Raw genomic sequence first — 25,965 nt, forward strand, 5'->3', positions numbered from 1 at the left:
ATCACTAAAGGTGCTTTATGTGGACTTATGCACCACTATAGGTGTAGCCTGTGGGCTTATGCAGCACTATAGGTGTAGCCTGTAGACTTATGCGGCACTAAAGGTGCTGCTCTTGGGTTTATGAAGCACTAAAGGTGCTTTATGTGGACTTATGCAGCACTAAAGGTGCAGCTCGTGGGTTTATGCAGCACTATAGGTGTAGCCTGTAGACTTATGCGGCACTAGAGGTGCAGCCTGTAGGCTTATGCATGACTAAACGTGTAGCCCTAGTTTTTTTTTTTTAATAAAGTATATAGCGGTGTGTGGGCGTGGCTCACCTCGGCCTTGTCGATGTGCGCCCGGCGGCGGGCCAGCGTGCGCTGCATCTCGTGCATCATGGTGTGCAGCGTGCCGCGCGCCGAGCCGCCCGACGACGACGACGAGCCCGAGTGCTCCGCGCCGCCCGGCGGCGACGCCGCCTCCGAGCCCGGCCCCGGGGTGGCCGGCTGCTGCTGCGGGGACACCTCACTCGTCACATTGTGCTATCAACCTGGCGTTAACCCTAAATACCCCTTCTTTTCCCCTGCTATACAGGTTGTGAAAGGCTGCAGTAGTTTTAGGCGGATGAGACGTTCGTTATGTAAAAATTAACGATTCAAAGTGTAATTATGTTACCTATTGAATAAAGATATTTTTGAATGCCACGGTTACGTTTGCTATGTAACTTAATAAGGCGTTGAAAGTGAAACGAAAAGTTAGAGCAGAAATAGTGTTGCATGCTCTGACATTCCGTAGTCGTAGTATACGATTAGGCGACGAACTGGCAACACGTGGATTTGTATAACCCGACCGCGTTACGAATCACCACGCGCTATAGATGCTACGACGTCGACCGTAACCTACGTAATTTTTGATGAATTTATTGAATCTATATACCACTGCTTATGACTGTATAGCTAAGTTAACATACAATTTTTCGTGACGTGCTTATATATCAATTCAATGGAATCATAATCAGCGAGGGTTCAAAAATAAATCCAATGAGTATCAACCTTGGCCTGCCTCTTCAGCCTGGCCTGCTGCAGCTGCGCCGCCAGCCCCGACAGGTCGGGCGGCGCGGGCGCGGGGGGCGGCGGCGGCGGCGGCGGGGACGCCACGGCGCCCGGCCCGGGCGGAGGCGGGGGTGGGGGCGGAGCGCCCGCCGCGGGCGCTGCTGGGGTGGACTGCTGCTGGGGGAAGAAAGAGTCAATATCAATTACCCTTAACATATTTTCGTCCGTGTATTGTGTAGTATGTAATTAATTAAACACAGCTGGCGAGGATTGGATGCATGCACTATACGCCTCTGCCTGCTCCTAAAGGGATACAAGCGTGACGCCATGTATGTAATGTAACGCCTGCTCAGACGTGAAGGAAAACATCGTGATGAATTCATCGCCGAGAAAGTGCTTCTGTAAATAACCGGACCTGTCAATTCTTCAGGTTAGGCAAGCGGACCCTGTGAAAAACGGGATAACGTTATGGACGTGACGATAATGCCAGTAGCTGAAGGACATACATACAAATTCAAACATATTGACGCAATTATTCAATTATAAAGCTTACGTCACACTGCGGGCGCGTGACGTCGCGCCAAGCGTGACGCCCGCAGTGTGACGAGAGCTTCACGTACGGGCTCACCACGCTTTTCTTATATAATTCTAAAAAGCCCTCAGGCATTATTGTCGACGTGCTTAAGTATCCTCTGGTGTGAAAATAGCGTAAACATTTAAACCAAAAAACATATAACACGAGTTATGTCGCAACTCACCATCGGTGGCGGTTGAGGCGCGGCAGGCGGTGTAGGCGGAGCCATAGGACCCTGGAATTATAGAAACAAACAATAAATTTTAAAGGAATTCAAAATAAAGAGAAAAAAATAATATTTTTTTGGAGACTCACGCCTATTTCCCACCGGGGTAAGCAGAGACTATGGAATTCCATTTGCTTCGATCCTGACATACTTCTCTCGCTTCCACCGCATTCATCAATCGTTGCATACACTCACGTCGGTTCAGAGTAGATCTTACTGAAGCTTAGTGGGAAATAGGCGTGAGTTTATGTACGTATGTATGATTTTGGACACTTTTTAGCAGAGACTCATAGTCTCCTATATATTGAAATTTCTTTCGCCATAAAGTTACCTGGGATAAATTGCATATCAGCAAAGACCAAAGGACGGTTGTGATTATTTTTCATATTTGTTCTGGTTTTAATTATGCTGCATGTTTATAAGTCCTTCGACAGACGTCCCTTCGTGTTCGGTGGCTACGCTATCTACTCACATTAGGCGGCGGCAGGTTCTGGTGCGGCGGCACGGGAGGCGGCGCGGGCGGCGCCGACAGCGACATGTTGGGGGCCATCGGGGCGCTGCGGCACACACACCGGACGTTATTTATACATATATAATGGTGCTAATTCCTGTAAATACCATCTAATTTTATTTTAAGTTATATCTGTCATTTTCTTATCCGCCGAAAAGGAAAGGGACGGGTAATCGACAAGCATAAAATGTATGGAACACACGTCAATTTTAAGCACAAATCTAAACCAACCGTCTAAAAATTTTACATCCGTCAATAACCCGACACGTTCATTTACTCATTCTTCCTAAAATTAAGAGCCGTGAATCATCCGTCCCTTTCCTTTTCGACGGATATGAAAATGACGGATATAACTTAAAATAAAATTAAACGGTGTCTCCAGGAATCGGGGCCATTGTGTTCTTAAAGACAATGAAATATTCTTGTGAAATAAAAACTACGTTGCGTTTCTCTGAAATAAAGATTTTTTATTAATACACTTGTTTTAAGTAATTACATTATTCTATACTAAATAACTAAATTCACCTGAAATAAAGAAACAACATTCGAAGCAAATAATTCACATTTTTACATAACCTCTTCTTCAGAAAATAAAATTATATTTTTGACATTTTATAAGACAAAGATTATTAATACCATAGAGAACGTAATGAGTCCATGGATCTCATTTACATCTCCCCCCTCCCCACCCTGTCAACACACATATTTACACATATTTACATTAAGAGAAAATTAAATCGACAAATCTAAACCTAAGAACTACTCCATTGATGAAATCTTGTTTTCTTTCTATTATCAAATAGATTACTGCGTAAGATCGAGTACGAATATAACTAACCTTGAACAAATCGGTGTTATGATTCTTAAATTCACGGGACAACTTTCTCAAAACACACAAATGGTATCTATAAAGATCACCAACAGACTGAGCTTATTTAATAGTAAATCATCCTCGCATTCGTAGTTTTATAAAGCATGTTCTTTTATGCTAATGACTGTCATTTACAACGTTATAACAAAGAGCTTTGTAAAGAAGCTTAAATAGTGTGTGAAGAAGAATAAATAGTGTGTTTAGAAAAACAAAACTCAAATTAGTAAATGACACACTTCGTTTTATGCCAATAAATAAAACAATTATTATTAATGACTTTTTTCAATTATTAATAGCTTCTTTACAATACCACTTAAGATAAAACACAGCAGATCAGAGATCATAAGAGATAAGGTTCATCATATCCATCTTTGGAATTCGTATCAACAGTGGCTGCAAGTTGTCTTTGATTACTTGTGGCTCTGCCCACCCCATTAGGGATTACGGGCGTGAGTTTATGTATGTATGTATGTATCAGAGATCCTCTTCTTCTAATGTGTGGGTTGTGAGGTGGATTATCAACCTTATCAACCTTGGTGTCAGAGTTATTATTTAGCCGCCAAAGCCCCCTGATATGACTCATGTAACGACTACGTACTTATAACCAGTAGGTCAACCATGATAACCAAGGGTTTAACGTGCCTTCCGAAGCACGGATCAATGTCCTAATCAAACCAGGGAAGACACAGACATATTTTATTTTACTTGAGCCTGAGTGTCTTAAAATTAAAATGCTAAGTTCTTTCTGCCCATGGACAAGTGTTACCTGTTAGTACGATGATGTGTCGGCGTAGGAGCGGCCGGCGGCTGATGCGGCAATGTATGCGTAGTGTGCGGCGCGTGCGTATGAGCCGCGTGGGCATGAGGCTGCGTGTGTGAGTGCGCGTGCGGCGGCGGCGCAGGCGGGGTTGGGACCTGCTGCTGTAGAGGGGAATGTAATGTTACATTTTTTTTCTTTTGAAATAAAAAATGCATAAACGCTCTTGTCATAATGTAGGCGTCACGTTAACGGTAGCAAGCAACTCGTCACGGCGGCTATGCCGTGATCTCTAACGCGGGCACAGTCATGTCACCCTAGTTAGTATTGTTGATCGTAAGGAACCAGTATTTATTTTATTTATTTACTTAAGTAAATATTACTTGATGTGGGTATTTCATATAAAGCAAACTACACTAATACATATAATAATCGCGTATGACTCCAAAGAAATACATTTCATTTCAATAATTGAGCACTTTATCAGGCTAAACCAGTACGCCTCTTAAATTATATAAATAAAAAAATACATTATAGACTTTGAAAGGAACCAGTAATGTCGCCTCCACTCAAGTCGTTGCAGCCTGTCGTTTGCAATTGGAAGTGATCTTCTGGTGACACTTACCTGATGGTGCGGCGCATGGTACTGGCTGGGTGGGGCGTGATATTGGTGTTGATGGTTCTGTGGGGCATGGTACTGTGGTTGTTGCAGCATGGCCGCGTCTTCACGGGTCATCGTTCTGGAATGGAGTAGATGTATGTTAATGTATTGGCAAGGACAATTAGCCCCTCGACACACTTCTGGCGTCACCCTAGCCCATGCCCACTGTGTGTCAAAAGGAATAATGGTTCAAAATGTAAGAACTATACAGGGTGTTAGTGACATCGTAACGAATAATATAATGGAATTTTCCATCGCAAACGTATAGAATTGAAATATAATTAAAAAAAACTAAAAAAAGTCATGAATTTTGTGACGGAAAATTCCACTTGATATTAACTCAGAATCATGGTCTGAATCATGAATCATCCCCCTCAGTATTCGTTACGATGTCACTAACACCCTGTATTAACTATGGAATAAATATTAATAAAATACAAATACAAATATACTTTGTTGTGTGCACACAACATGCAAAACAAATTTACACAAATGATGATAGATACAGTACAATCTGGCGGCATTATTGCTAAGCAGCAATTTTTTCCAGGCAACCAGTGGAAAGGAAACATTATTACAATTTGGTGTGGGACAGTGCAACATCTTGTATAAAATAATAAATACTATAAATAAAAAAAAAAACAAATAAAAATAATAAAAAATAAAATAGAAATATATAAAAATAAATACATACAGACATATACCCATTTATATTAGACATATATATTATAATTAAATACGACATTACAAAAATAGTGGAGCTAACGAACAAAAATAATTTTAAATTAACCCCACCAATATTTTGACGAGACTTATTGTAGATTTGCCGCAGATGGCATTAACTACTTGGCCGGACAAATGGGAAGCGCTGAAGGCTCTCACCCGGTACAACGTTTAAGACAACAGGCCTGAGGGTGCCCAGTTGGGCGCGAACCTCGGCTCAGGGCGTCGTCTGAGAGGAAAAATATTTGAAAGAATTAATCGACCCTAGTGGGTCGATAGCGATAAGCGCTGAATGAGGGAAATCGTCGACCACGCCGGCGGGGTCGGTATCGGGGACCTGAAGTGTTTGGTGTCGCGAGCTGATTGGCTGTCTCTATGGCTAGAGTAATCGCGTCGTCGGGATCGTATATTACGTCCTTCGGACGCCGATACTTTTCAGTACCGTCCCTAAGCGGAATGTAGGTACTCGGAAGCCGCAACTACCAGGGGATTTGGGTGGTGCGGAGCAGAATCGAAAAAACGTTTGGAAGCTAATGATTAACCCCACCGAGAGTATAGTCTAAGTATGTCGTCTGAAACAAACAAAACAACATAAAGGTAACTAGTACTGGCAGTACCTGTACCCCATATCCTCGTCGTAGTGCTGGTTGTTGTGTCCGTTGTACGCGGCGGGCGGGTTCGGTTGCGGCGGCGGCGGCGCCACGTTGCCTGCGGGCTTGTTGGCTAGCACCTGTAACATTATGGTGGTGAGACACTTCTTATCGTGTCGATTGTGAGGTGGAATAAATTTAATTATTCTCCTTACTAATTATATCATGGCTAGTTGATAACATTTATGTAGATGCACTGATGAGCTCAGTGTACAGTCATGAGCAATATAATGTACCCGCTTTAGGACTCTGTCGCACTAACATATTTGACATTTAGTGAGACTTACAGTTCAATTTATCAAAAAAGTTAATGTGACATGGTACCAAAGTGTATACATATTAATGCTAGTGACCGTACTTCTTCACTTTGCTGGCCACACTCATGTCCACACACTTGTCACCAATAGATACAACCATGCCTCCAATAATGGAAGGAACCATTGCTTCTTCTTCTTATCGTGTGGGTTGTGAGGTGGAATACCAACCTCATCAACCCTGATGTCAGAGTTACTATTGAGCGGCCAAAGGCCCCTGACATGGCTCATATAACTACTAGTTACTTACAACAGTAAGTAGTAACCGGGACCAACGGCTTAACGTGCCTTCCGAAGCACGGATCGTCTTACTTTCGGACAATCTGGGCTGCTGGGTCGCGTGGTGGTTTAAGGCCCGATCTGCCTATCCATCCATAGGGAAGGCCCGTGCCCCAGCAGTGGGGACGTTAATGGGCTGGTGATGATGATGGCATTAATGTACCTCGAGTGTATGCATCATGGCGCGCGCGAAGCTGTCGGCGTCCTCGCGACACGAGAAATTGAGCCCGTAGACGTGTCTCGAGTCCCGCCATTGGTGGAACGTGGGAGTCGCCTGGTTGTACTTGAGACCGCGGACTATGCCGCAGTTTATCACCACCTGGAAACAGAGATGACCAACGATGAGTTTAATATATCAAAGAAGAATCCGTGATAGACTTGGGGCCTTATTTTTGAATTGCTTTGTGGCGGACCCAACTAGTTGGCCACCTAGTTTCGCTCACATGCAACAGATGGCACCACATTCAATAATGCAGTCTTCAAGCAGTCGTGAAACGCGATATCGAAGTTTACATAGCAAGACGCATATATACAGCTTCCAACACAACACTGTTGGATCGTCGATCCCTAGTCACACTACCAACTTATGACTAGCGGGGTACTATGCTCAGTTCGGTACCCCGAAAACACCCTTTGGCGGCAGCACACCCACGCCGCCAAAGCTTGCTTTCATCTCACGTTCGAAAATATAGATGTTAGGGACATCGTAACGAAAACTTTGAGGGATAATTCAGACCATGATTCTGAGTTGATTTATTTATTTATTTATTTAATATTACACTTACATTTGCAACATTACAGATATATATCCATTGCGTTACAAACAATATTCATATCCCAAGAACTTAAAACTACTACACATTCATATTTATATTATTATATATCATTGGACAGTACTAACAGGCATCAAAGGTTCAAATACTTTTACACATTCACTCAACAAACATACAATCGCACTTCCAAACAAATCGCAATGTGGTGCGGACGCAAGAACAGAGCTGAGAGTTGTTTGATATCAAGTAGAATTTTCCAATTGATCAAAACAAAGAAGCAATAAAGGAAGATAGTAACATAATCCTATACATAATCTGATACAATTATTTTTATATATGCTTCTGCCATTACATTATATTTTTGAATATTTAATTACCCAAGCAATGAGAAATTAGGTAATTAATAATTATCACGTTAAATCTGTACAACGCCATCTATATTATTTTTGGGGGATATGATGTCACCATAAAGTTCATCATATCCATCTTAGGACTTTGCATTAACCGTGGCTGCAAGTTGTCTTTGAATATTTGCGGCTCTGCCCACCCCATTAGGGATTACGGGCGTGCATAGGATGCTTCTATGCTGGAATTATGTGGTGGAGGCATGTTGCCTTCTGATTACTTGTGGCTCTGCTCACTCCAATGGGAATTACAGGCGTGTATCTAACGTATGCATGTACATGTGAAAAAAAGTTTAAAAACTAAAATCCGAGTACGGAAAAATCGAAGCAAACTAAGGAAGGACAGATTGAAAAAAGAATGTTCTTCATTTTATGTCCTCGAGCAATAGAGGGCGCCACATTTAAATTAACGTGACGTCAAATAACCGGACAATCAAGACGCTTTTATTGACACCTCATTGGTTAAATTTTGATAAGTATTTTTTACTGATTTTTCCTTGCTGTTTTACTTTAAAAAAGTGATTTAGAACAGGGAACAGACGACGTACATACATACATCTGCGGTTAAACACATAACCCTCTTTTTGTTCCGCAGTCGGGTAAAAATTAAACCGTGCATTTATTACTGATTTTTCATTGCTTTTTTACTTTAAAAAGTTCTTTAGAAGAGGTAACGAACGACATACATTGCGGTCAAACACATAACCCTCTTTTTGCTTCGCAGTCGGGTGAAAACGAAACAGTGCATTTAGCGCAGCATTGTCCTTTATTAAATGTGAATGAAAGCTACCGTTAGTGAATGGAAGCCACGCTTGAGGTATTATCGACTTTTAAAAGTCAAGGTCCACTTGCCTCGTCAACGTCGATTGTGACGTCACAGCATACATATTTCAGTTTCCACGAAGTAGTGGAAAACGTTTAGAGTATTATGACTATGATTCATATTTATTCGATTTCCCCTCGAAAACGAAAGTTTCGGTGAATTTCGTTTAAATAGGTCGGAATGTACTGAGTCATTTAATGCAGAATGCAGTGCATTTTTTCCTTATGTACTAAACTACATTATAAGTTAATTACCCACGCCACCTACCGGACAACACGTTTTAATGCGTTGACCTTATAGCGAAGCAGCGTCTTTTCTTCAAGAAATTTTACGCCTAATTGAATCAAAGTGATCGAGGTTCTATCCACAATGAACATATACGTTTGCGCGTTCTAATTCCGTACAGTGCCATCTAGTGGCGTTTTCTAGAACAAATTTTTAAGTATGCCCATTTAAAATTATGGACAGACACATTTTTTGTTTTGTTTTGTTTGTGTTTTTGGATATATTTATTCTTGAAAATAACCAGGCATTATTATTATCAACGGTTTAATTGTTAAAATACATAGGTACTAGCAAGTAATTAATGGGTTAATTACTTGCATATTAATTAAGGGCCCTTATCTTAATTAATATGGCGCGCTAGAGTATTTCTAACGGTTTTTTTATTATCGTGATCGCCTGTTTTAAATTAAAGTCTAGACACCCTGTGTAAATGTTTTGTATATGTATAGTCGAGGTACTTAACAGGGAGAAAGGTAGGTATACCACGATAAATTCAAATTATTTTTAGTTCTTACACTCGCTAAGCTAACGTATAACCCGTCCTGTATAAAGAGAGGCCGACTCGATTCGCACGGATTATACGTTAGCAAGTGTAAACACAGGGATCAAGAAGCCGCGGCAGCCCAGTTGGTAGAACGCTTGCCTTTCAATTTGAGGTCGCAGGTTTGAACCCAGCACAGGCCTAAACCAATAATTATCGAATTTGTTTTCGAATTCATGTTTGGATCATAAATGATTATCACGTGCTCGGCGGTGAAGGAAAACATCGTGAGGAAACCCACATTCCCGAGAAGTGCATTTCGGAGATATGTGACCTAACATGTATTGAGATGGTTTTCCCTTCGCAGGTTGGAAGGTCAGACAGGCAGTCACTTTTGTAAAAAACTGGACCTGTCAAATCTTCAGGTTAGGTTAGCGGACCCTGTGAAAAACGGGATAATGATGATGTGTAGACACAAGGGTCGTTACCCCAATTCTAATAGGGAAGTATCTATACCCCGACTCTACTAGAGAAGTACCTGTACCCCAAGTCTATTAGGGAAGTATCTGTACCCCAAGTCTATTAGGGAAGTATCTGTACACCCAGTCAAAAGAAGAATTTAGGATCTCACCTCATGGTCGTTCAGCTTCCTGCCGACAACTCGGAAGGTGTTGTGCTGCGTGTGATGGTAGATGTGCACTTTCGACAGCCCCGAGCTGGTGCCCGACGGCACCCAGCGCTTGAGGCCGTCGTCGTACACCATCACGGATGCGCGGGCGCTGCTTATAGACTGCTCGCTGTGGACAAATGAAGGGATATGTTAGAAATGTGACGTTAGTTTGTTTTTATTGCGGTGTTGTATCGCGTATCGCGCGATAAATGAACCAACTCTATTGGGGCAACTCCGCTTGTCGTGGTAACAAGCGATAACGGCTGCGAAAGATCGTGAAGAATGGATATCTAAATAACTCAATTTGTCTTAAAGTCTGTCAGTCTCAAGTTTAAAAAGTAGTCCGAAGAAGTAAGATGATTCCGTGATTCGGAGGCACGTTAAGCCGTTGGTCCCGGCTATTAGCCGTAAAAACACCTCAAAGCAAAGGAGCAGCGTGGTGGAGTATGCTCCATACCTCCTCCAAAATTGTTTAATGGGAGGCTTTGCCCAGCAGTGAGACGTATATAGGCTGATAATGTTTAAGTATCTTGTTTTTTTTTTTGTTCTATTTTCTTGCATTTTTTTAATATAGTATTAACTAAACGACAAATGTGTCAATGTGTTAAGGCAGCACACGCCGCATCTGTTTAGTATCTGTGGTATTTGTCAAGAACGAGATTTTTGTACGGTTTGTCGGGTGTGTGCTCATAGGCCGTTTATGTTACGTCGATAAGGGCAGTAGGGCAGCGTGGGCGCACGTCTGTGTAGGTTGTAGGGCGAAGGTTGCATAACCGTTGAGCCAAGCTTGTCACCCACCGGGTTGCGAAATACGTCGTGTCAGCGCAAGCTTTTCATAGATTAACACTGTACTTTAAAACTACAGTAATAAAAAAATAATGTTATGACGAATTATGTATTAGGTTCTATACTGTTCTGGGTGCGAATAAAAAAACATAGAACACTTTCACTTACTGGCACACACCCTATTCACACATACACACACGCACTCTCACACACACTAATTTAACGAACATACGCAAATACACCATCTACATGCATTGTAATCTACACTTCTTCTATCGTGTGGGTTGTGAGGTGGATTACCAACCTCATCAACATTGGTATCAGGGTTACTATTGAGCCGCCAAAGGCCCCTAACATGACTCATGTAACGACTACGTACTTAAGTAAGTAGTAACCGGGACCAACGGCTAAACGTGCCTTCCGAAGCACGGATCATCTTACTTTCGGACAATCAGGTGATCAGCCTGTAATATACTCTGGGCGCCATCACGCTCGCTTACACTTTGATACCATGTCACATTAACTTTTTTGACAAATCAAACCGGAAGTCTCATTAAATGTCAAACGGGTCTTCCCTATGGATGGATAGGGAGATCGGGCCTTAAACCACCATGCGGGCCCAGTGCGGATTGATGGTTATTAACGACTGCCAATGCAGCCGGGACCAACGGCTTAACGTGCCTTCCGAAGCACGGAGGAGCTCGAGATGAAAACGTTTTTTTTTTTGTGGTCACCCATCCAATGACCGGCCTTTGCGAAAGTTGCTTAACTTCAACAATCGCAGACCGAGCGCGTTTACCGCTGCGCCACCGAGCTCCTCAAGCGAGCCTGGAAGATATTCATTCACTCATTCTATTTCTCTTTTGTTTTGTATTTTGTTTTTTCCTGTTTGTGCAATAAAGTATTTGTTATGTTATGTTAAGAAGACCACAACTGGGGTATATTTGTGAGCTTATTTTATGTAGGTAGCCAGACCATTATCTGCCTGGAAGGCATTAGCGCCGATCGACAGCTTTCAGGGTGGATTGCCGACGGATGTACGGATATTGCTTCCCAAGGTCAGGCTTTTTGACTACCAGAATTATGGTGAAAATATTGGCAACTTAATATTGGTACTACGCAGTATACAGGGAGTTAGTTACACCATAACAAACACTTTGGAAGATGATTCAAACCATAATTATGAATTGATATCTATCAGGAGGAGCTCGGTGGCGCAGCGGTAAACGCGCTCGGTCCGCGATTGTTGAAGTTAAGCAACTTTCGCAAAGGCCGGTCATAGGATGGGTGACCACAAAAAAAAGTTTTCATCTCGAGCTCTTCCGTGCTTCGGAAGGCACGTTAAGCCGTTGGTCCCGGCTGCATTGGCAAATCGAGAACTGGGGGGTTAAAAATGCCTCATCGAAGCAATTCATCCCAAAAAGCAATATTGCTATTACGCATTTGTTAGCATTGCGCATTTACTTATATATGAGCAAATGTCAAATTGCAATATTGCTTTTTAAGATGAATTGCTTCGATGTGGCCATTTTAACACCCCTGGGGCTTTTAAATATTCAGTGTAACTGTCACCTAAACTTTTCACCCTTACATTCGACAGTAACTAATCAATCTGACCTAGCTTGGACGTTTTATCAATAGTCATCAAGGTCTTAGAGGACAAGTGGAGGTTATATTACATAGTTACATAAATCTATACGGAAAATAACGGGTGAATATTGCATGGATGCGGTTTTCCTTCATGACTGAGGTATGCGTGAGCCTTGGTTGGTTTTTAGCATTGATATAATAATATAAGTACCGTAGATTGAACTGGAGCGCTCAAAAAGTGGAACGAAAAGTTAGAGCAGAAATAGCGATGCATGCTCTAACATTCCGCAGTACGCGATTAGGCAACGAACTGGCAACATGTGGATTTGGCCGGTTTAAAAAAAAAGTTGGAAAAAGAAAAAGTACGTTTGGCGGGAGATTCCTTCGAGGATACGAAAATACGTGGATGTAGTTTTGGCTGTTGTAGTAGTAAAATTGAATTCTATTCAAATCTACAATAGCATCCCTAACTATATTAAAAAGGAAGAGAAGTTATCCTGTTTCGAAAAACTACTAAAAAAGTATTTGTTAAATAAAGCCTTTTATAAGTTAGAAGAGCTATTTAATGACTGTAATAAGTTAAATAAATAATAATTTTATTGTTATCTAAATATATAAAATAAAGCTTAGTTACTGATAATTACTTAAAAATAATAATAGTATAAGTAGGTAGTATATATTATATGTTTTTTAAATAAAGTAAGTTTAGTTATATAAAAAATAGTTTATATTTTTTTAGTTTTAAGTTATTGTTGGAATACTTTTGCGGTGCCCTTACAGGGTGTCACATGCTTATACATTATTTACTTTAAGAACTGTAAGCCACCATGTGACATGCAACAAATAAATAAATAAATAAATACTAGAAAACAAGGCGTTACAACATTTAGAGGAGAAATATATAATATGGTATAAAACTGACAAACTGACCATTTCACATTTGTAGACTCCGGCCCTCACTCTATGTCCGTGAGAATATACAATAAATTACCTAAATTCATAACTAAAATAGACAAAATACATCTCTTCAAAATGTCGTTAAGAAAATACTTAACTGAAAAAGCATTCTATACGCTGCATGAGTTTTTAACGAATCTGTTAGGTACTGATTATTGTAAATGTACGTATTATTTTAAACTTAATCTTTATTATTTTTAGTTTTCTATTTTCATTGTGTGTAATTTTAAGTTGTTGGTGTCGTGCCCTTACAGGGTTCCTGTTTGTACTTTGCTCTACTTTTAAGACCTCTGTAAAAACATCAGGAATGCAATAAATATCTTACCTTAACTAAAGGTGAGTTTTATTATACGTAAAAAATACGTAATTTTTGTGGATTTTGTTAAATTTATATCCTGCAGGCCGTGTAATACGCACTCAAGATTATAATGTGTTAATTACCAAACTACAATACTAGTAAATATCATCATCATCACTAGTAAATGGCCTTTTTTTGACGTGACTTATTGTAGACTTGCCGCAGATGGCATTAACTACTTGGCCGGACAAATGGGGAGCGCTGAAGGCTCTCACCCGGTACAACGTTTAAGGCAACAGGATTGAGGGTGTCCAGTAGGGCGCGAACCTCGGCCAAGGCGTCATCTGAGAGGAAAAAATATTGATTGAGGGAAATTGTCGACCACGCCGGCGGGGTCGGTATCGGGGTCCTGAAGTGTTTGGTGTCGCGAGCTGATTGGCCGCCTCTATAGTCGGCTAGAGTAATCGGGTCGCCGGGATCGTATATTACTTCCTTCGGACGCCGAACTAAATGGCCCTAAACCGCTAAGAACTAAGGTGACTGTCTGTGTGACTCAACTCACTCCAATACGGCTTACAGGTGCGAAGTTACGTTATCCCGACGATGAGCATTAAAGGGAGCGTATAATTCACTGGACGACCTTGCCGTCAATCGCGACGTCCGCCTTTAATACTGGTAATGTTCATGCGTGTACGCGACTGCGCACAGACTCTCTAGGGAAACTATGTGAGCCATGAGTAAGGCAGCGTTTCCATTGACGCGGAGCTGTGTGGAGATGAGCGGAGATGTGCAGGAATCGACCAATCACAGTGAGGGAGAGACTGACAGAGCGTCTTCGTTTTTCGCTCTCTCGAACGCTGTGATTGGTCAAATCCGCACATCTCCGCTCTTCTCCGCCCATCTCCGCGTCAGTGGAAACCTGGCCTAAGAGGTTCATAAAAAAAAAAAATTAAAAAAAAAATAATTTTATTTCAGACAGATGCCCATATTAAGCTCACGACTACATCCCAATTGTCTGCTTGACAGTTTTTGGATAAATGTTTTAAACCTAGCTCACCCGCTGGTGGGGAGCGGAGAGTTGCCGTTCTATACGTGGTATTATTCCTTATCGTATGGTATTGGATTTTATTCTCTCTCTCTATTTAAGAGCTGCGCTCTTGCCGGTGGAGTAATCGCCATTCCTCTCTTCTTACCGCCAAATCCTTCACCTCCTCATACGACACGACCTGCACCTTCTCTTTTATTTTTTTAATAAATGTTCTCCTAGGTCTACCCCTTCCTCTCTTCCCTTCAAATTTTCCTTCTATGATGTTTGTTATAAATGAATCGTGTTGTATCAGGTGGCCAATCATATTTCCTTTCCGGTTCTCTATAGTCTTCATTATGGTTCTCTTTTCTCCAACTCTTTCCAGCACTTTATCAGCTTTGGTTTTTTTTTTTGGTATTGTACTATAAGTCGTATTATTACTACGTGACCCATGCCGTCGACCGTTCTTTTAAAACCATGTGCGTGTATCCGAACATACTCAAGGGAAACCATGCCAATTACATTAGTCTGTCTGGGTATTTATTAATTAGATAAATAGGTTACCATGCTTCGATAGACACTTTGGAAATTAAAATGTTGAAAGGGTGGCAACTTTCAACCACAATAGTGTTGCAAGTCCCGAAATGTATTTATTTAATAAACACACGTAACAGGAAAAAAAAATAGGGGTTTTATTAAATTATTTGGGTAAATTATATGGATATACAGCATACGCTTCTTCTTATCGTCTGGGTTGTACACAACCTGTATAGCCGGGGAAAAGAAGCTGCAAGAAAAACCTCGGCACAGGGCCTTAGAAGTTCTTATTAAAAAAAAATAATGAAATGTTATACAATTGAGTAATTTAGCTGCCTCACATCAGTTAATAGTTTTTATCCTTCCTCAGAAGGAAACTGCAAATCCGACAAGGTACGAGCGCTTGCATAATATCCTTAAAGGAAAGATCTAAGGTCTCACGCACAGATGCGCTACGGAAGTTTTCGGGGGTTTTTTTGACGTGTATTTAGGCATAGAATAAGTAATAATTATTTATATACAATACAACGGCCTCCGTGGTCCAGTGTTTGAGCGTTGGGCCCACGATCCGGAGGTCCCAGTTTCGAAACCCGGTAGAGAAATACCACAAAAATTACTTTGTGATCCCTAGCTTGATTAGGACACTACAGGCTGATCACCTGATTGTCCGAAAGTAAGTTGATCCGTGCTTCGGAAGGCGGAAGGCACGTTAAGCCGTTGGTCCCGGTTACTACTTACTGATGTACCTAAGTACGTAGTCGTTACATGAGTCATGTCAGGGGCCTTTGGCGGCTCAATAGTAACCCTGACACCAGGGTTCATGAGGTTGGTACTCCACCTCACACGAGAGAAGAATATACAATAATAAGATATTTCCTTTGGGTTGCGACATTTTGAAAAAATCGCGGATGTTCCGGTAGTCGCGTGTACCATGGACCTTATTTTAAGTCGCGTCGCGTGGCGTCGCGCTTAGGCTGCAGTACAACGGAACCAGTTACAAAAAATAAATCACCAATAGTTCTTCTCTGAACGCTATAATCGGACGAAATTACGACAAAAAAAGGTCAAAACCCAATCGATTCTGTCGAAATTACGTCCCATGAACAAGAAGAATAGTTCGGAGTGAAAGTTTCGGTCCAGGTTACTAGTTGCTGATGTAAGTACGTAGTCATTACATGAGCCATGTCAGGGGCCTTTGGCGGCTCAATAGTAACCCTGACGCCAGGGTTGATGAGGTTGATAATCCACCTCACAATCCAGACGTTAGAAGAAGATCGTGTGGATTGTGAGGTGGATTACTAACCCCATCAACTCTGGTGTCAGGGTTATATCACTGAGCCGCCAAAGGCCCCACACGCCATCATACGGCATGGCAGCGACGGTATGACAGGCATATTTACGCGCATTTATTTGTCAAATCAAATCAAACCAAATATACTTTACTAGCGACCCGCCCCGGCTTTGCTCGGGTGCAATGCTGAGGAAAAAATGAAATTATTTACGACATCACATTAAAAACCTCAAAAACAACAGTATTTCTTCACTATTTAATGGATGTTATTATACATATAAACCTTCCCCTTGAATCACTCTATCTATTAAAAAAAACGCATCAAAGTCCGTTGCGTAGTTCTAAAGATTTAAGCGTACATAGGGATATAGGGACAGAAAAAGTTGTTTTATACTATGTAGTGATTGCACAGAACTAAATTTGTAATTTGTGTAATTTGTCTTACAACGACAGCAGTTCATATTGAAGTAGTTACAGATTTGAGCACTGAATTATTTTTGAATGCTTTTAAGTACTATTATTACCCACCACGATAGCGATTATTAGCGTGAGTTATATCTGTCAGCTGTCTGTGGCATGCATCAATGGCTCAATGACACAGCTTACCAAAACCTTCGACAATAACACGACCCAATCCCAACCCACGGAGCCATGTTGAAATTCTCTTTCAATATTTAGTTTCGCCATTTTTTTTTCGTATTGTTTATCTTCTGCCTACATGTGGCCCGCATCTTTCTCTGTGGGTGGACCTTATGGCAAACTTCAATAAATTGTGTTTTAAGATTTAGAGATAATTTCATCATTTTTGTGCAACTTGCTTTCAAGTGGCCTGGTTTAATTTAGACCCGGGGGGGGGGGGGGGGGTTTGAAATGGCCACATCGAAGCAATTCATCTAAGAAAGCAATATTGCTATTTGTTTGCATCGCGCACTTACTTTTATATGCGCAAATGTCACATTGCAACATTGCTTTCTTAGATGAATTGCTTCGATGTGGCCATTTTAACCCCACAGGTCTAAAATCAATATTTTTTTGTCTTTATAGCACGTACCCGTGCTTAGGGAAACTCACAAAGAGAAAATTTAAATCGAAAAAAAAAAAAAAAATGGCATCGGCTTAATGACAATACATAGATCGAAATAATTTCACATTGACAGGAGGAGGACCCGGTGGTGTAATGGTTAACACGCTCGTCCTGGCTTGACAAGAGCTGTGGGTTCAAGTCCCGTCCGACTCAGAAATATTTTCGATTTAAATTTTCTTTTTGTGATGCTATGTTATGTAGTATGTATGTTATGCTTCTATGCTGTTCTGGGTTATCTGGGGATAAAAAACATAGAACACGTTCAGCTGCTTCTCTTCCCGGGCATGTCGTAAAAACCGACAGAGGGATTGCGTCCTCTAACATGATGGACTAATGTTATGGGCGATAGGCTGATCCCTTATCACCATAAGGTTCATCATATCCATCTTTGGACTTCGTATCAACAGTGGCTGCAAGTTGTCTTTGATTACTTGTGGCTCTGCCCACCCCATTAGGGATTACGGGCGTGAGTTTATGTATGTATGTATGTGTATGTTATGTAGTAAGTATAATAAGTAATATAACGCAGGTCATCATGTCAAGCTGCAAGTGCTAAGTACTGAGTAATTAAATTACTAATTATCTAACGATCGATAAGGTACAGTCATAACTATAATTAATGCGCCCCTTTCTACGAAACGCATTTTTCATTCAAGTGACGTCATATTTCTTTCATTACCTAGGTTTTTATGAGGTGAGTAACCGACGATCTTTATTAAAAAATAAAAGAACTTCTAATTAATAAATGTTACTACAGCACTAGTGAATACCTTAATGATACTGATGTTACTATTTGAAAAGCTTCTTTCTCTCTTTTAAACTTCTATTTTGTTGTGCCCGAAAGGTTCTATGATGTGAAACTCATATGTAACTTACAAACTTGTACACCATCATAGTTTGCAAATAAAGAATATTGTCATCATCATCACCAGCCCATTAACGTCTCCACTGCTGGGGGACGGGCCTTCCCTATGAATGGATAGGGAGATCGGGCCTTAAACCACCACGCGGGCCCAGTGCGGATTGGTGGTTATTAACGAGTGATAATGCAGTCGGGACCAACGGCTTAACGTGCCTTCCGAAGCACGGAGGAGCTCGAGATGAAAACTTATTTTTTTTTTGTTGTCACCCATCCAATGACCGGCCTTTACGAAGTTGCTTAACTTCAACAATCGTAGACCGAACGCGCTTACCGCTGCGACACCGAGCTCCTCAAAGAATATTGAATATTCACGGCGATACGGCTCACTAGTCACTACCTGTCACGTTGGTCTAACGGGAGGCTCGGTGACGCGTGGGTACTTAGTTCATCTTGCGATGGATGTACCTCTGACTACTCCAATTGGGATATAGTCGTGAGCTTATGTTACGTAAAATGCCCATTTTTGCCCATATTGAGAATATCAGACTTTTCAGATGATTATTTTCATAACTTTTTTATTTAGAAGCATAATTCGCCGTTTCAAACGAATTCGGGTTTAACCCTTTCACGGGCGGAGACCATGGGTCATTGATGGTTCAAAATAGATAGTAGGACACCTTAGAATCGGAACGTCATTAGACGTTCTGTCCTTGAAAGTGTTAAGGGTGGTATTAATAAACTAATCTCAGCTGAGACTGCCCTCAAGATCATGCTCAAGTCTCTGTTTTTATTATGAGAACTGTCACAATGACATGATCTTGAGGGCTGTCTCGAAGCTGAGATAAGTTTATTAATACCACCCAAATGTCTACACCGCTTATTGACGGTTGCCATGGTTACCACCACACACGTTGGCGAAATTAGTGATAGGGATGCGGGCCATTACGTGGGTGGTGTAAACATTGAACGAAAGATGGAGTAAAAAAACTGCAATCTAAAACTTGGTTTACGAAATGCAGAAGGAAAGGAGTGTTACGTGATGTGTTATCAGATTGATGCCCGTACGGCCACGAGCATTAATATGTATACACTTTGGTACCATGTCACATTAACTTTTTTTGACACATTGAACTGTAAGTCTCACTAAACGTCAAATATGTTAGTGCGACAGATTAGCACAATGGCCCCGATTCTTGCAGACACCTCCTAATTTTACTTTAAGTTATACCTGTAATTTTCTTATCCGCCGAAAAGGAAAGGGACGGATGATTGACAGTTCTTAATTTTAGGAAGAATGAGTAAATTAATGAATAACCCGAGCGAATCAAAAAGGTATCTCGCTGGTATGCAAACCATTTGACGTGTGCTGTCAACATTATTCTGTCGGGTTATTGGCCAATGTAAAATTTTTAGACGGTTGTTTTAGATATGTGCTTCCCCCGTCCCTTTCCTTTTCGGCGGATAAGAAAATGACAGATATAACTTAAAATAAAATTTGATGGTGTTTACAGGAATTAGCACCTGTGTATGTTACACATACTTGTAATTTAAATGCACGTGACATTTATTTTTTGGTAACACAAATCTTATCTTAGGAAATCTTATCTTTTCTTATCTTCGTAGAGATGAAAAAATACAATTTGATAATGTTGGTAACACTGCAATTTTATATTATTTAGCGCAAGAAATAACTAAACATGTACATGAGCATAAATTATGTCTCTGAAAAGGACACATCGAAAAAAATACGTCACAAAAAGAAACAAAATTCGGAATAATATAATTCTATGGAAATTTGTGGTAACTACCTACCCCACCGAGAAATAGAGGTGTGATTTTAGATAGAACGACTAGTTTAGTACAATTAGTGTACGTAGATAACTAAATATTTTACAATAGCTTCACTGCGCGGTACGAATTAGATCTTTTTTTTTTGGAATTTTTTGGCCTGGTTACATAGACCTTTAGGCCACTAGCTGGTTCCAGCAGACACATAGAAATATGCACTTATGGAAACCCCATTTATCATTACATTAAGAATTAGGTCTGTCAAAGTACAGAAGCCAGTGTTGTGACGTTCATTAGCATAATGTTGTGATAGTCGAGATTAAGCCAATCGATTCTTTTCTATCTAACAGTAAGTACAAAAAAAAACGTAAAAAAACTTACTGCGCCCAATACTCCTCCCAGTTCTTCTCCTTCGAGGACCCGTAGCCTCTAGGCAGTGTGGCGGTCCTTCCTCTGCCATTGAGAGAACCAGCAACCCTTTTGTCCGGCAGACTGAGGACTGAATGTCTAGCCGGTTCGGACCTGAAGGACTGGAAGGACGTCTGTGACCCCATTTCGTCCTGAGCACTTCGCAACTTTGAATTCCCGTTCTGATATCCATAATCGCCATTCAAAGAATGACTTCCAGAGTTAATGTCGCTGTTGATGCGATGCAATGGCGGCCGAGGAGCGGGTCTACGGAGTTCCAGAGTGTCGTATTTACTAAAAGAGGAAGTTCTTTTAACCATCTTTGGTGACTCCATTACGCTCGTTAATGAAGGCATCTTTTCTTTGTCCAAGTCGATTTCGTTTTCGAGCTGTGTTTGGACGTGCGCGAGCATCTCTTCTAAGTCACCCAGGTCTGGATCGACTGTTAGACGTTGACGACGCATGATAAGTTTACACTTTGGTCATTTCACTTTATACTTTGGGGTTATCACTTTGTTGGAATGTGTTTATCACAGTTTTGTTTCGCTTAACACTGAAAGATTTTTTGTGGTTTTGTTTATGGGTACTCGGTACAGAGCTCACTTTAAAAACACCACGTTGTGTATGTAACACTCGAAGAAAACTAGTCCTAAATTATTTAAGTTCAAGAAAAAAAGAGTCAAATACGTAACTAACTAAATTTTATCCTAAAATCCACAGGATAAAATAATCCAAATTCAAAATCCGATTCACTAAAAAAGAACGCGATACGTAAATAAATTTAAAAAACGAACAAAATATGATCCCGCGCGCACGCTACCGCGCATGCGCTCGCGACGGTGTTCGTCGGACGAATAAACTCTTAACACGGTTCACTTATCTTTCTGTCCTCAGAAAGATAGGAGCTACCACTGACTACTATGCAATGCACTAGAGTGGTTGACGGATAATATTTTGTGCCTGCTTCATCCCCGCCATTTTGAGCTGTAGCTAAAGTTTTTGGAACTAGAATAATGAGTATTACCCCGTATGAATTAAGTAAATAGGCAGTTAGCTAATGTGCAACTCTTTTAACATATGATGTAGTTTGAGTAAGACATTACGGACTGTATTGCCTAATAATCTGAAAGCGTATTCCATGCTTTAAAATGTTGGTCCCGGCAACAATTTACTTAAAAAATAAGTTACAAGAAAAATAAACACGCGTAATAAATAATAATAGACGCGTAAGGTCTTGAATTGTTCATTATATTAATATTATTTTGTTTAGAAATATTGTAATAAATAATTGGATTTAATTTTTAAATTGTGTAACAATGTTTTGACATAAATACTTAAATATTATTTTTAATATTTAAAAATAAATACTTAAATAGAATAACAATAGTTGCGAAGAACTTTCGCTTATTTACGTGTCAGTTGTACCCAGCACGGTATAAGAACACCAGGTATGGTCAATCCTATGACAAGCCGCCATTGCTAGCTAGCCCTTTGGTGACGTGTTACCACTGTGTTACCATTAAATTGCTATCTCCAACATTCCAAGGACGTAAATTTTATTATTGAAATTAAGTGAATTACTATTACAAGGACGTAAATTTTATTATTGAAATTAAGTGAATTACTATTACAAGGACGTAAATTTTATTATTGAAATTAAATGAATTGCTTCTATGCTGTTCTGGGAGCAAATAAAAAACATAGAAAACGTTCAGCTGCTTGTCTTCCCGGGCATGTCGTAAAAACCGACAGAGGGATTGTGTCATCTAACATGATGGACTAATGTTATGGGCGATAGGCTGATCCCTTCTCACCATAAGGTTCATCATATCCAGCTTACGACATCTTATCAACAGTGGCTGCAAGTTGTATTTGATTACTTGTGGCTCTGCCCACCCCATTAGGGATTACGGGCGTGAGTTTATGTATGTATGTATGTAAGTGAATTACTGAATAATGTATTTAATTACTATTACTTGTCACATGTATAAAAAGCTGGGCTAACCTTGAAATGTTAGCTGTCAGTTTGGAGCATACCTGGTTTTCTTATACCATGGTATCTAGCTAGTTTCATTTAGTTTTTTTTTTCGGTTTCTCGGGAAACGGGTCCCGGCAACGAAACCGTGTTCCTAGCCAATCCCGCTTTTTTTGGCGTGACTTATTGTACGTTTAGCTCATGTCATTAACTAATTAGCTGGAAGCGCATCCATCTTATTGTATAGACATCAGTGGCCAGGAGCTATGGCCGTATCGGCCGTGGGTAGAGAAAGGTAGCTCATTGTTCTAAATGACCTAACTGGAGAGCGAAATGGACGAGTTTTGTTTAGTTTTTCATTATTCACGACCATTCATGTGTTGTCTTGTGAAACGGGACAATTGTCAAAAGCAGGTAGGTGTGGTGACTCTGCTCTATTAACGCGTTGGCTGCCATGAGAATCACTGGTGGGATCAAAAGACCATTTTTTAGGGTATTGTTTTGGAGATTTTTTGGGGGGCCAGATACAAACTGTGAATGCTATTTTCTAGAGGATATTCCATAGGGTAAATCGATGTAGCGGTCCAGCCAGAAATGTCTTGGTGCGGCCGCTTCACACGCCGACTTGAGGTAACAGGCGACATGCGAACTAGTGTAATTTAGTGCTGCATATCTCCCTTGTTTCTATGCGCCTTCGTGGTCCAGTGGTTTGAGCGTTGGGCTCACGATCCGGAGGCCCCGGGTTCGAAATCCGGTGACACATCACAAAAATCACTTTGTAATCCCTAGTTTGGTTAGGACATTACCGGCTGATCACCTGATTGTCCGAAAGTAAGATGATCCGAGCTTCGGAAGGCACATTAAGCCGTTGGTCCCGGTTACTACTTACTGATGTAAGTTAGTAGTCGTTACAAGAGCCATGTCAGGGGCCTTTGGCGGCTCAATAGTAACCCTGACACCAGGGTTAAAGGGGTTGGTAATCCATCTCACAACCCATACGACAGAAGAAGAAGAATCTGTGATGCAAATAGAGCAAAGTGTGTTCAATTCCCAAATCCATTAAATATAAAGTTAAAGCGACCGCATTCGATACTAACTTCAGCCGAACTCTGAACTAAAGCTTCACTAACTTACATTAAACGGAATGAATGGGGACAACTAACCGATAGAACGTGAGAGGAACTGTTATACATACACACATATATCTTTCACGTACCATATATACAGGGTGTTAGTGACATCGTAACGAATACTAAAGGGGATGATTCAGACCATGATTCCGAGTTAATATCAAATTGAATCTTCCGTTGCAAAATTCATGGCGTTTTTTTTTAAATATTTTCAGTTTTATACCTTTGCAATGGAATATTCCTCTTGATATTAACTCAGAATAATCAGCTGAATCATCCCTCTCAGTATTCGTTACGATGTCATTTACACCCCGTACAAGTACGTACAGTAACCACACAAGTAGGTATGCTTGTTAGTGACACCGTAACGAATCCTGAGCGGGATGGTTCAGACCATGATTCTGAGTTGATATCAAGTGGAATTTTCTGTCAGAAAATTCATGAAAAATTTTATGTTTTTTTTTTAAATTATTTTCTGTTTCATACTTTTGCGACAGAAAAATTCCCCTTGATTTCATCTCAGAATCATGGTCTAAATCATCCCTAAAAGTTTTCGTTACTTTTCGTTGCTTGTAACAGAACATCGAGCATTCACCGTTTTTGTTTTTGTCGAACTGAACAACGAGCCGAGCCAAGCATAGAGCCAAACATTGCTATGAATGTTTTCATGAGCAAGAACGCTCGATAGAATGCTCGCTAAAATCTTCTTCTATCGTGTGGGTTGTGAGATGGAGTGCCAACCCCATCAACCCTGGTGTCAGTGTTACTATTGAGCCACCAAAGGCCCCTGACATGGCTCATGTAACGATTACTTACTTACATCAGTAAGTAGTAACCGGGACCAACGGCTTAACGTGCCTTCCGAAGCACGGATCATCTTACTTTCGGACAATCAGGTGATCAGCCTGTAATGTCCTTACCAAACTAGGGATCAGTGATTTTTGTGATATGTCCCCACCGGGATTTGAACCCGGGACCTCCGGATCGTGAGCACAACGCTCAACCACTGGACCACGGAGGCTGTTAAAATGTTCTCGTATTATTCTCGTACTGTAACATTCGCACAAATGCTCATTACAAGTGAATGCTCAAGTTTATCAGCACCTTTAGCCAACTACAAACGCATCATCCGTTATCTTGACATCTGATAGCGATATCATTCAACCATATCAGATTTCTATAACAAACCTAACCTCAAACCTTCAGAAAGTAATCTGAACCCTACCCCTTACGTAATAAAGAACAAAGAAAACACAGCAACTTAGCGAGTTACGTAAAGTTGTAAACTTTAGGGACGTTGATCGATAGGTTTTGTTATATTTTATTATGAGTTATGTTACAAAGTAATAAAGTTGAAACCTAGAGAAAAACTGGCGAAGAGACGGAAGATTTGTTTTGGAGAGAATATGAAGAAAAATATTTGTATAATTCCTTCCAATAGGCTAGTTTCCAACTAGTCAAATCAGTTACTTTGTTAAAACACAAAATTACTATAAAATTTGTATGAAAAAGCACACTGTGACGTCAAAGTGATAAAATGTCGCACTTATTATTACATTTTTCTTGATTAAAATTCATAAATAGGATAAATAGAAGAGAGAAAATGTTTTTCGTTAATTTAGATCTGTCTTTATTTAGTACTAATCGGATTTTCATAATTTATCTTGGACCTAACTGTCAGTACTATTCAGAGGCGGAGAACAAGAGTCCTAGTACGGCTTTGAAATAAACTACTCTGGGCGCCATCACAGTCGCGTCAGACAGAGTACTACGGGGCGGAAGGTAAGAGGGAAACCACTGCCCTATTTTTCCCTAAAAAGTAGCGTGGAGAATGCTACAGCGACAAGAGCGTAGCTCTTAAATTAGTGATGATGATGATCTTGAACCTAGTACACGACCCAATTCTAATCACAATTTGGGACAACCAAAACTTCTTCTTTCGTCTTCTTCTTTGCGAGTCGATGGCGATCGATACAAAATTTTTGCTGACCAATAATTGGCCACGCTTACGGTATTGTCAGTGGCTTCGTGAAGGTCTTTAATAGTGCAGGTGTTAGGGCACTTAGGACAGCACAAAAGGTGAGCCATAGTTTGTGGTGATACTTCACACTCACAATCTTCGCAACCATCAACCAGGTATCTCCACCTGCAGAGATTATCCTTGCAGCGGCCAACCTGTGTCTTCTTTCGTGAAGGTTG

General features: G+C 40.7%; 2 protein-coding genes across 4 annotated transcripts in view; one reads left to right on the forward strand and one right to left on the reverse strand.

Annotated features, from left to right (window-relative positions):
* LOC126378032 (mitogen-activated protein kinase kinase kinase kinase 5) overlaps window positions 1-25,965 on the forward strand; it is a 189,934-nt gene that overhangs the window by 146,022 nt on the left and 17,947 nt on the right. The window lies entirely within an intron of this gene.
* LOC126378077 (protein enabled) overlaps window positions 1-25,965 on the reverse strand; it is a 77,936-nt gene that overhangs the window by 10,075 nt on the left and 41,896 nt on the right. For 2 of the 3 annotated variants that reach the window (XM_050026217.1, XM_050026219.1), the window contains exons 2-11: window positions 20,635-21,214; window positions 9,995-10,160; window positions 6,761-6,916; window positions 5,972-6,084; window positions 4,596-4,710; window positions 3,980-4,134; window positions 2,304-2,388; window positions 1,790-1,840; window positions 1,032-1,208; window positions 318-491 (exon numbers count right to left, since the gene is read on the reverse strand). In XM_050026217.1, coding sequence (XP_049882174.1) covers window positions 318-491; window positions 1,032-1,208; window positions 1,790-1,840; window positions 2,304-2,388; window positions 3,980-4,134; window positions 4,596-4,710; window positions 5,972-6,084; window positions 6,761-6,916; window positions 9,995-10,160; window positions 20,635-21,125 — 1,683 coding nt within the window. In that variant the 5' untranslated portion in view covers window positions 21,126-21,214. The remainder of the gene's footprint in view (window positions 1-317; window positions 492-1,031; window positions 1,209-1,789; window positions 1,841-2,303; window positions 2,389-3,979; window positions 4,135-4,595; window positions 4,711-5,971; window positions 6,085-6,760; window positions 6,917-9,994; window positions 10,161-20,634; window positions 21,215-25,965) is intronic. The other variant, XM_050026220.1, reaches the window with a different exon arrangement.

Source organism: Pectinophora gossypiella, chromosome 25 (assembly GCF_024362695.1).
Source record: "Pectinophora gossypiella chromosome 25, ilPecGoss1.1, whole genome shotgun sequence".
Lineage (NCBI taxonomy): Eukaryota > Metazoa > Arthropoda > Insecta > Lepidoptera > Gelechiidae > Pectinophora > Pectinophora gossypiella.